Source organism: Phasianus colchicus, chromosome 20 (genome assembly GCF_987193195.1).
Source record: "Phasianus colchicus chromosome 20, bPhaCol1.hap1.1, whole genome shotgun sequence".
Classification (NCBI taxonomy): domain Eukaryota; kingdom Metazoa; phylum Chordata; class Aves; order Galliformes; family Phasianidae; genus Phasianus; species Phasianus colchicus.
Window position 1 is genome coordinate 5,860,591 of NC_143455.1, and position 10,704 is coordinate 5,871,294.

The 10,704-nt window shown below is 50.7% G+C and overlaps 2 protein-coding genes across 10 annotated transcripts in view; both read left to right on the plus strand.

The window, feature by feature from the left end:
* Positions 1-1,524, plus strand: part of RNF213 (ring finger protein 213) — a 48,308-nt gene extending 46,784 nt beyond the window's left edge. For all 4 annotated transcript variants that reach the window (XM_031598915.2, XM_031598916.2, XM_031598918.2 and 1 more), the window contains exons 65-67: positions 376-465; positions 578-756; positions 1,123-1,524. In XM_031598915.2, coding sequence (XP_031454775.2) covers positions 376-465; positions 578-756; positions 1,123-1,276 — 423 coding nt within the window. In that variant the 3' untranslated portion in view covers positions 1,277-1,524. The remainder of the gene's footprint in view (positions 1-375; positions 466-577; positions 757-1,122) is intronic.
* On the plus strand, positions 1,278-10,111 carry ENDOV (endonuclease V). Of its 6 annotated transcripts, XM_031598937.2 has the most exons (9): positions 1,278-1,952; positions 2,024-2,195; positions 2,408-2,542; positions 2,779-2,818; positions 2,924-3,036; positions 3,153-3,221; positions 3,831-3,959; positions 8,701-8,777; positions 9,829-10,111. In XM_031598937.2, the coding sequence occupies exons 1-9, from the start codon at positions 1,627-1,629 to the stop codon at positions 9,893-9,895; spliced, it is 1,128 nt and encodes a 375-aa protein (XP_031454797.2). In that variant the 5' UTR covers positions 1,278-1,626; the 3' UTR covers positions 9,896-10,111. The 6 variants fall into 6 exon arrangements, with proteins under 6 accessions (XP_031454797.2, XP_089977968.1, XP_089977971.1 ...); XM_090121842.1 differs by lacking the exon at positions 2,408-2,542; XM_090121845.1 differs by lacking the exons at positions 3,831-3,959; positions 8,701-8,777; positions 9,829-10,111 and adding an exon at positions 3,341-3,821 and having other exon boundaries at positions 1,627-1,952; positions 3,153-3,216.
* The last annotated feature ends 593 nt before the right edge of the window (positions 10,112-10,704 follow it).

Consider the following 10,704-nt stretch of genomic DNA (forward strand, 5'->3'; position numbering starts at 1 on the left):
CTCAAGGGGTGAAAGGGGAAGGTTTTGCCTCCTATTGATGTGTAAAAAGGTGCTTTTGACTGATGGTGGGCAAAGGCACTACATTATGACAGTTATGTGACACAGGGAATGGGAAAGTGGCAGAGGTTTTGTAAAGTTAAGTCCCAGAATGGCTTGGGTTGGAAGGGACCTGAAGGATGGTCTGTTCCAACCTCTGTGCTGTGGGCAGGGACACCTTCCCTGGATCAGCTCAGTGTTACTCTGCCTTCTCATGTGGTTTCTTTCCTAGTGGGCATCTTCCTTGTGCTTGTATCCTCTGCAGTTTTGCCCTGCATGGGGAAAATGTGGAGGAAGAACAAGCTCCTAAACACGTCCCTCACATCCACTTTCTTTCAGGCCCTCAGACGATGCCACCTAAAGCACATCATAGCCCTGTGGCACCTTCTCTCTACTCACAAATCTGAGCAGCTTCTGCGCCTCAGAAGGGTAAGATGGGCTGTGTCCTCAGAGACTGCTCGCGTGTCCTCTCACCTCTAGAGTGAAGTTGCTTGATGTGTGTGGGTTTTGGTTCTTTAACTCGTTCTCATTGCGTTTTTAGGATCCTTTTGAAGAGATCAGTATAGAATACAAAGCTGATCTCAGCCCAAAGATGGCCAAGCTCCTCAATACCTACCTTGTCCACTCGAGGCTGGAAACCTTCCTGCAGGAGCTCCATAAGATGATCATCCTGAAGCTGAAGCGTGTCAGATCTGCGGATGAATTCAGACCTACGTGGGGGTAAATAGATTTGTGCAGCCCCAAACAACCCACACTTAGTAACAGCTTAAGCTTCTCTGCCACTATGAAAATGTCTTTGGAAACAGTGCTGTTAGCAAAGGGCTGCTCTGCTGGCCACATAGTGTGAGCGTTGCTGTTAAGAATAGGCAGGGCAGTTGTAAGCTGCCAGTTGTAAGCTGCCCTGTGTGTTTCTGCCTCTTACATGGGCTGTTTGGGGAATACAGCAGCCGTCACTCAGCTCAGCATGCTTACCTTTCTGTAGCCACAACAACACGATGCCAGCCAGCAGCATCCCACTTCGGGCTCATTAACCCACGGGATGCTGTACCCCATCTATTAACACTGCTTTTACTCTTTGGTTTCCAGTGTGAAGGAATCGCTCATTCCTCTCCTCGATGAAAAAGACTCTGAGCTGGCTGAGGAGCTGCAGGACACGTTCCCAGATGAGATTCACCTCTCTCATGTTGCTGCTACTTGGAAAGCAGCCGCTGCCTTCAAGAGGGAGCGTAGGGAAAGCTAAGGGTTCCCACGCCGCCCTCCCTGTGCACAGGGGCTGCAGTGCCTTGATTTGCCATTGGTGCCAGTGAAGTTTGGGAAATTCAGGGATTGGTGCTTTTTTTTTTTTTGGTGTATTTGTGGTTGTTTGTTTGGTTTTTTTGGAGGGGTGCAACCAGTGTGCGGGTGAGACGTGCAATAGAAGAGTGGGGTCTCCTCAGAATGGAGGAAGGATGAAGGTGGATTAAAAAAAAAAAAAAGCAAAAAAAAAAAGCGGAAAAAAAAAAAGGACCAATGCTTTAAGAGGGGAAAAGTTTTCCGAGCTCTCAGTTATAGGGAGTTTTTGTACTCTTGGTTTCTCTTAACACGTGGTAGATGTTGGGAGACGACCTGTCACGGCTCAGAACCAAGACAGAAACCAACCGAGCCTTTCCTTCCCGTCGAGCCTTTCCTTCCCGTCGAGCCTTTCCTTCGCATCCGTTCCATCACCGCCCTCACCCGCTGCCCCGGGCGGCGCCCGGCCGGTTCCTCCCCGCCGCAAGGCGGCGCTCTTCGTTTCTCAATAAACCGCGGAAGCGCGCTGTACTGCCGTCTCTTTCCGCCCGCCTGCTTTGGGGGCGCTGGGGTTGTGGGGGGGGGGTGTGGGGGTGTGAGATGGAGCCGAAGGCGCTGCCGCTCGCCACGCTCCGCAGCTGGGAATGGTAACGGCGCGGGATGCGGGGCTGCCGGGGCCGCGAGGGAGCGAGGCGCTGAGCCGCGCGGTCCCTCGCAGCGAGCAGGACAGGCTGCGGGCCGCCGTGGTGCCGGAGGACACGGAGAGGTGGCAGCGGGAGCCGGGCTGGGCCGGGCTGCAGCGGGTGGGCGGCGTGGATCTGTCGTACGGCGGGGGGAACGACGGCAGCGCCTGCGTGTCGCTCGTCGTGCTCGGCTATCCCGGCCTGCAGGTACCGCCGGGGTCGGGAGGAGGAGTTAAAAGCTGTCAGCCTTCCTCCTCCTCCTGAAATCTGGGGGGGGGGAAGGTCCGGAGCGAGGCGGGGTTTTTTTTGAGGTGCTGAGATCCAGGACTGATGTTGTGCTGAGAGCGAAGGATGTGAACCGAGCGGAGATTCCGCAGCCCGGCGGGTTGCTGTCTGTGCTGCCGCGCTGTGCCCTGTAGGTGCTGTACGAGGATTGCAGGATGGTGGCTGTGAACGCCCCGTACGTGGCTGGATTCTTGGCCTTCCGAGAGGTCCCTTTCATGGTGGAAGCTGTTGAGAGGCTTCAGCGGGAGCAGCCCGAGCTCAGACCTCAGGTGTGGCACGTTCCCTTACCCCAGACAGGCTCAGAGTCCTGCTGAGGCTGCACGGTCTGCCTGCGTTCTGCTGGTACAGCAGGCAGCGCGGCACTGAAGCTGCGTTGAAGCAGCTGGTGGAATCAGTTTTCCTGGGGACCAGGGATGCTCTGAGCCAACGTCAGCCAGGTCTGCTTTGGCTTTGGGAGTCCTACTCTGTGTGGGTTGTGTGTTTGTGTTTTTTTTGGCTTTTTCAGGTGCTCCTTGTAGATGGGAATGGTCTGCTCCATCAGAGAGGTAGGACTGCAGCAGGGAGCTCTGCTCCACCAGCAGCATCCATTTGAGGTTCTGATCTTCTGATTTCTAGCAGTTACAGTGCTGTCATCTCTGTCATCTTGGTAGGGTTTGGCGTGGCCTGTCACCTGGGAGTCCTGACAGATCTGCCGTGTGTTGGAGTGGCCAAGAACCTCCTGCATGTGGATGGCTTGGTCAAGGATGAGCTGCACAAAGAGCAGGTGAAGCCAGGTTGGGAATTTTTTCCGCTCTCTTGTAGCCCTAGAGAACCAGGACAGTCATAGTTGTGTACTTCCTCACTGTGTAACTTCTGACCTTGAGCGTTTTTATGCCCTAGATTCGTTCCCTGCAGAAGAAAGGAGATACTTTTCCTCTGATGGGCACCTCGGGGGCTGTCCTTGGTATGGTAAGCCACAGGGAGCTTCCTGTTTGCTCGGCCATCATATCTCCTAGCTCCATGTAGCTGGGAGCACTGGGGGATATTGTCTGAGCAGGTGACCAGAAGCACTGATTTCCCTTTTTCAGCAGCTCAGACATCCATAGAAGGAGTTGGTGGTTCGGGTGTTGTTCACATACGGGGCTGTGACACCTGAGGTGCTGTTTTCCAGCACACTTTCCATGAACCACAGCGTTGAGGGAGAGGTGCCAACTCTGCAGCATCTTACCAGGATGCAGCTTAGGAGCACTGGACTCAGAAGAGAGTTGCACAGGGAACAGATGGGTATAAGAAGCCCCCTTTGTCTGGTGTTAATGTCAACACAGTCTGCATTAGCAAGTCTTGTTGCTTCCCAGAGCAGCAAGAGGCATTTGGGGGTCTCAGAGAGCTGTAAAAGGGCAAACAGTCTCTGTAAAGAGATACTGCAAAGCAGAAGGTTCAGAAGGCTGGGTGTTACCAAAGACAGACCACCTCCTAATTTCTGAAGGCAACTAGCTAGCCTATGATTCATCTGCCACTTTATATTTGTTTGAAATAAGCCACTTAAGGATTTGATCTCCATTGTTTCTTAATGCACAGGCCCTGAGAGGCTGCAACAACAGCTCTAAACCCCTGTATGTCTCAGTGGGCCACCGGATATGCCTGGAGACAGCTGTGCATCTTGTCAAGTCCTGCTGCAAATACCGGATCCCAGAGCCCATCCGCCAGGTAGAAAAGCAAGGGAGCTGAGAAAGGGGAATGCAGGCCTGGGGTGGGGAAGGAAGGCAAGTAGTCAGTGGAGGGAGCGTGACAGCTGTGGATGCCAAGCCTGTGTTTCAGAGTCCCAGTTTGCCATCCATCTGTAAGTGGCAGTTCTGCAGTGGGCACTTTTCTTGTTGGCCTGTCCTCCTCAGCCTCTTGTGTTGTTGTTTATGTGGTACATCCTTCCATCTTCCTCACTTCTTGTTTTGACGCAGTGCTCAGAACCACACGCAGCCTTCACTGCAGACCCAGCCTGACTGATGTCTTGGTTCCTCTCTGCAGGCAACTTCAGCGGTGCTGATGTTGTTAATACAGAGGAGCTGGAAATGCAGTTCTCCTCGTGCTTTGAGCCTAGCACAGACCGCAGTGCTGCTCCTGTGGGCTTTTCTCTGCTACTGCACTCTGCAAGGAACTGCGGGCTCTGGGGCGGCAGGCAGCCAGTAGGTGACAGCACTGGATCGCATTCAGTCAGCCGCAGCTGCCACCTGGGCTTTGCTTCATGCTAATTAAATCACAGCAGCACTTGGGAAAGGGATCTGGAGAAGCGTAAAGCCTTTGGGACTTTTAGCCTGACCCCTCTTGGGGTCACCCTGCTGTTAACAGCTCGGGTGTGCCTGACCCAGTGACTGCTTGGGAAGCAGGGTCTGTTCAGATGTGCCAGTTGGTAGCAATGCACTGGAACACACAGTTCACATTGCTGCACCTCCATGCTTGTTAGGTGCCTGACCACCTTTGCTCTGCAGCTCCTCAGAGCAGCACTGAGATGATCCTGTTAGGCAGTCTGTGCACACAGGAGCTTTTCCTTGGCACTGCAGTGTTTTCTGAAAACCGAGTATTGAATCTATAGTTATAAAACACACAATCTAACACCTTAGAGCAAAACAAACCTTGAGGCATCCATTCCAGAACTAGGGTTTCTGATCTCATAAACCACTACCTGCCAGACGGGAGTAGGCTGATAGATCTTCTTATGTAACCTCTTCCAGCAAGGGACAGATGCCTCCGCAGAGCTATCAGCTCTCTCTGCAGTTGGGCAGGGGAGGAAAGCATTCCCTTTGGAAACAAAAAAGTGTCTCGGAGCCTTTGGTCACCTTTATTTAATTTCTAGCTTTTTCCAATCCACTAACTGTGACCTTTTTATTTCAAGTGATGGAAAGAACTGCCATTGTGTTCCCTCGCAGAGAGATTAAACATTCAGGAGGAAATGAATGTGTTTACTGTAGACGTAGAGGAGTGGGAGCAGAAAAGGACACTTAATGTCCCTTTCCATGGGACATCTCCCCATCACACTTCTGTGTGGTAACTGTCATAAGTCTTGATGCAGGGCAGTGCTGGAAGCCTCAGCTTGAGCATCTGAAGAAGGAGTTAAGAAGCAGAAGGCTGTGGGGAGTCCTGCCATGTATGACTTCCTTCCTTTTTGCTATAGGGTCTCTCCAGAACAGGTTTGCAGACCTGGTGGGTGATACACCTCCAGCTTTCCAGTGAAAGACTTCTGGAATGTTAGCACTTGGTTTCTAAGTTCTGTAGCCCCAGAAATGCAGATAGCTCAGCTGTACCTTTTTGAGGTGGTGTTTATGGCTTGTAGGAACACACTGCTGTTCTGCTGCACGTGTAGTGCTGTCAGCTCTTGTGGGAACTTAAACCTCCCTTTTCATAGGGGTATGGTTGGTCAGGCTGTATGGGTTTTTGTGGCATGAGATTGATTTGCATTCAGCCCACAGTGTTGTCGTGTTGGCAAAGGAACTGGCTGTGATGCAGGTGAGAGGGGTGATCTTCCAGAGGAAGCAAAAAGAAGTTGATGATCACCTTTAGGAAATATTTACATCCTGCTTAGTCCACCTTCCATGTGTGAGGCTGAGCTGGGAGAATTTTGTTTGCAGAGGAATGATCCCTTCACCCAGACAGCTGGTGAGATTTTGAGGCAGTGGGTTGGTCCTTTGGAGCTATCCAGGCAAAGGTCAGTACCTCTGAAGTCAATACCAGTTGAGGTAGACAGAAGCTGTTGTCTGAGAATAGCAGGCAAAGCATTCAAACTGGAACAGTGACAAACTCTCCTGAGAGCATCTCTCCTTGCCTACTTCTAGCAGGGGTCAGAAGCCCTCTTTAGTGTTTGCCCACGCTCTGAACCTGCTCAGACCCAGGATCCCCATGCAGTGTGGAAGCTTTTAACACTCTCCATCTGATAAAGATTGCTCTGGGACTGATTCTTCTGCTCTTGCTGCTTCAGCTTCCTGCTTGGCTGCACACCAGCCTCCAGCACACTTGATGATCCTTTTAGCTCCAGCTGGCATCTTGCCCAGCTGGTTCCTGCTGGCTCAGGAGGTGGCTGGTGGGGCAGCCTGATGTTGCTCCAGCCCACCAGAGAGGACAGAAGTCAGCCAGGCCAGAGCTGCGAATTTCTACAGGTTGTATCATATGGAGCATTAAATACTTACAAATGCAAAATTGAGAAATAAGCTATCATCCCCCTGCTATGTGGCAACACCACCTGCTGCCCTGCAGGAACATCAGAACCTCATGTCCCAAAACTCTCACCATTGAGGTGTAGCCCCCTGTACAAGCTTGCTGGTCACCACCACCACACCTCATAGAATAGTCAAAGCAACAATTCCAGACCGTAATGCCAGCACTGGGCCTGGCTGAAAATAGAAACAATCTGTGAGGATTATTACTGGACAGTTATCCATCTTATTGATTAGCCTCTTGGTTAATACGCTGGGTTAAGCTGTCTCTCAGCAGTGTGTTAGGAGTGAGGACCAGCCAGTAATTTGCCACCTAGTCAAGCATTAGCTTATATTACCAGCAGAACGTGGTTTGGGCTTTTTCTTACCTGGAAAAATAGTTTGTAGACCTGACTCTTGCTACCCTTGGTCTCCCAGCAGGGACTCTATTGAACAGCCTCTTTCCCTTGTTGTAAAATACATCACGTAATCTCTTATCCTGAAGAGTGATCAAAGTTATTTGTCAGTTCAGTTATGAAACTGTCCAATTATAGAGAGAAGGGAAAAAAAATCTCCCAAACAAACCACCCCTTATGTAACTATTTTTTGTTCTCGAGCTTGCAGAATTGTTAAACAGTGGTGGAGCTGCATTTCCAGCAGTAAGCTGGCAGAGCTTCCACCTGAGAAGCCTGACTGAGAGCTGCTGGGATGGATGGATAGTGGGGAGCTCTTGTGGGGCCTGGGAGAGACTCTTCAGAAGTAGCACAGAGATGAGAGTAGCAAATGCTTCAAGGACAGCCACCGGGGATGTGCTAACCCACTTTATTAGAATGATCATTGTATTCTGTGAAGCTTTTCCAGCTGGGAAGGTCACAGACTGCTTTTTAAGTAGAGAGAGAGACTCTTTCTTTGAGATGGGGTGCAGCAGCTGTTCTAAAATGTCATGAGGTAGCAGCATTCTTGAGAAAGGAAGGCTCTGGAAAAGGAAAAAAAAAAAACCCAAAACTTTAAGGGAATGTTAAAATCAACTGTTTGTTCTCAAAGTAACCAAGAGCCCAGGATCTGGGTGCTTGTGTTGGCATTAGGGAGCCTTAAGCTGGCGTGGAATAGCACTGAAAGCTGACCAGTAGTGCTTCTAGGTGATGAGAACATCCAGTAAGTGTCCAGCAACACTTTCTACCCCTCTTCGGATTTCTGCTGGTGTTTTTGCCCTGCTCTGACTGCATGCTGGCTTGTACTGTTGATAAGATGCAGCAGTTCAGTTCTCCTGGTGTTCCCAGGTGGTTTTGTGTATATCAGAAGCAGAAGGGAAGAGATGGCTGCTGGCAGGAGCAGGGATTTGATGATGGCTCCAAGGAAGAAGGAGGGTAATAAACCACACATTAAGTAGAATCTCAACATTACACCTCTTAATTGTGGCCCCAGGGGAGGTTGTACTAGAAAGCAGAGCTCATAGCACTGACACAGTCTCGTGTGTTTACTGCTCCCCTTGGCAGCTTTGCTTTTGGTCTCACAGGCTGGGACAGTGTGAAAGGTGTGTCAGTCAGTTGCCTTGCTGCCAAGAAGGGGGTGTGCTTGTGCCTTGTCTCTGTTTGTGTTTACTGGATGTTTTTACCTGCTTTAGCTGCATAATTGCCATCACACAGCCAGCCCACCAGGCGCGAAGGCAGGATGAGCCAAGCTCTTGCCTAGGGAAAAGGATATGCAGCAGTCAAGTGGTGTGCTTCTCCATCTGTTGCTGCATGGTACAACTGCTGGAACAGAGGAAGGAAAGAGATGGGTATGAGAGTTGGCAATGCCAGCTTCTCTTTTCATCCCACGTCATCTTGACAACTTGCCTGCTGTATCACCATGTTCCCAAGCTCTTAATGGCCCTCTCCATAGCCTTGTTCCCCTTTTCAATTTATAGTTTCCTGTGGAGAGGGCAGTCCTATTTCTCATCTCGTTTAGTGACCAGAAAAGTTAATTGTGTGAATATTACAGAGTCAGAGCTGCTAAGACCATGGATCACCTTGGAGTGCTGTGACCTAGAAGGTTGCATCCCACAGCTGTTTGCAGTGCCCATGGCAGTCGCAGTTAGCATGGTTCCAGGACACAACTTCTGTTTCACTGAGGAAGGAAGAACACAGCTTTCTCTCAGCAAGTCAGCTAAGGGCTAATTAGGGCGTGCTGGCATCAAGGTGTGCAGAGCCATACAGAGATAACTGTGGGGAGACACCAAACAAGTGGCTCGGTCCCTCTTCACTCATTTTCCTCCTTAATTCCAGGCTGATATTAGATCGAGGGCGTATATTCAGAAGCAGATGTGTTCCCCACCAGCAGCTGTGCCTTCCAGGCTAAAGAGGTAGGTGTGTGGGCAGCCCAAGCAGCTGCTTCTCCAAAGGGGATCTGCTCATGTAATGATCTTCAGTAATGGCATTAAAGGGACGGGTGGGGTAACAAGGTGAGCTCCAGTGACATCAGGACATGCTGCCCCCACAAAGGGTGATTTCTGGGGGTGATTGTGGCCATGCTACTTCACACGTTTCTTGCGCGGAGCACCGTGTCCTGGGCAGGGGAAGGTCGCTGGGGATTTGGTCTCTTTCCAGCACCCATGATAAGCAAAGCACTAACGCCCACAAGTGTGACATGAAGGTGAACAGAAATATCCTGTGAGGTGCTGGTTTCTGTTGTCAGAAAGCAAGGGAAGAATCAGGCTCCCTCACTTTTACATAACGTTGGCCAGTGGCTGCTCAGTTAAACAGCGTAAATCCATAGCAAGTTCACTGATGTGTGGGAGTTCCTCGTGTTGTGAGAAGGCTCTGCTGCCTTTTCAGCACAGTTCATCAGAGTTTATCATTGGGTTCCCTCAGAGCCATGCCAGGTTGGACAGACACCAGGTTAGTGCTGTCTGAAGGGCTGTGGGGTGAATGAAGTCCGTCAGAACTCAGAGCCCACCCCACTCTGAGAGCTGTGCTGGACCAGAAAGTGAAGATTGCTGGTGGCAGCAGTCAGGGATTACTTGTGCTGAGATGAGGCACCTCACAGAGATTCCTTGTGACACCTTTCCAGTGCAGCTTGTCATGTTCTGCTCAGTCCCTCTGTTCTCTAAACCATGAAGCCAGAAGCAAAAGATGAGGTTTTCTGTTCTTCTAGTGGTGTTGCACAGTGCAGCCTGGCCATGGGGGTGGCATTGTGCTGGTTGCTGGTGCTCCTTGCTGCTGAAACCTACATAAAGACTGGCTGGTTTGGGGGTGTGCGCAGCAGAAACACAAAACCTATTTCATTGGTGACTGTGTGCCTCAAAATTTGTGCATCTGAGCCTCTAAACCTCTAGGTGACATAATAGTTGGTCCTCTTGGCTCCTTTTTTTTTTTTTTAAGTCTCTGATCCTTCCTGTTTTCTGTTTCTTGCAGGAAAGAAAGGGCTGAGCTGGAGGAAAAATCTCATTCTCATGATGAAGATGAAGACCCTCTTCATTGAATCTGCAGACTGTGGTTGTGCAGAGGGCAGCAGCTGTGTCCACCTGGGGCAGAGCAGCACGTGGCTCTGATGGTCAGCACAACACCAGCAGTGTGCTGCACTGTTCTGGCAGGCACAGACCAGCCTCTGTTAAATTTGTTACTTGATGTTTAGAGTATATTTTTCATTATTTTTAAGCATTGTGAATACATATATTTACTTGTAATTGTGCTACAACTTCCTTGAGTACTCTGGTTGTTGCAGGGAGGGGATTGTTGAAGAGGCACTGGGCTGCTTAACTTAATATCCAACAAACTGCAGAGCTGCTCTTTGGCTCCCAGCACTTCTCTGGGGCATAGAGACTCTCTTGAGGGTTTTGGAATGGCCTCCAGCCTTCCTTCAGCCTCTGCTCCCTTTGTGTATCTCTGGGGAACAGAAGCACAGCACGCAGCTCCTGCTGGTCCTGACAGAAGGGCAGGGGACACCGTGTTTCAGGTGGGCTCATGTGACTCACACGGGAGGGGACAGAGCCAACAATCTGCTCTGTGCTTTGGAAGAGGCTCAGAGGTCTGAGCTTCAGTACTTGAGAAGCTTTCTATCTGTTTGGTGTCAGTGGTTTCTGCGTGCCTGCTGCCTCAGTGTCTGGGTGGAAATCATTTGTGCTGGGCACACGGTGCTCTGGTGTTGCTGATGGTGCTGGGAAATGCTCTGTATTGCTTCTGAAATGCAATCCTGATACGGGGGTGTTTTGAGGCACGGGCCTGATTGGGGTTACTGTGAGCCTCCCCACAGCAATTGAGGTGGGGCTCGTGGTGCAGGTTGGTTCTTCC

Bases quoted from the DNA above. Each gene is read 5' to 3' on its own strand.
- ENDOV (XM_031598937.2), top strand. From the start codon at position 1,627: ATGTTGGGAGACGACCTGTCACGGCTCAGAACCAAGACAGAAACCAAC. The intron at 3,037-3,152 runs GTGAAGCCAGGT...TTTATGCCCTAG, and splicing joins ATGAGCTGCACAAAGAGCAG to ATTCGTTCCCTGCAGAAGAA. The intron at 3,222-3,830 runs GTAAGCCACAGG...CTTAATGCACAG, and splicing joins CGGGGGCTGTCCTTGGTATG to GCCCTGAGAGGCTGCAACAA.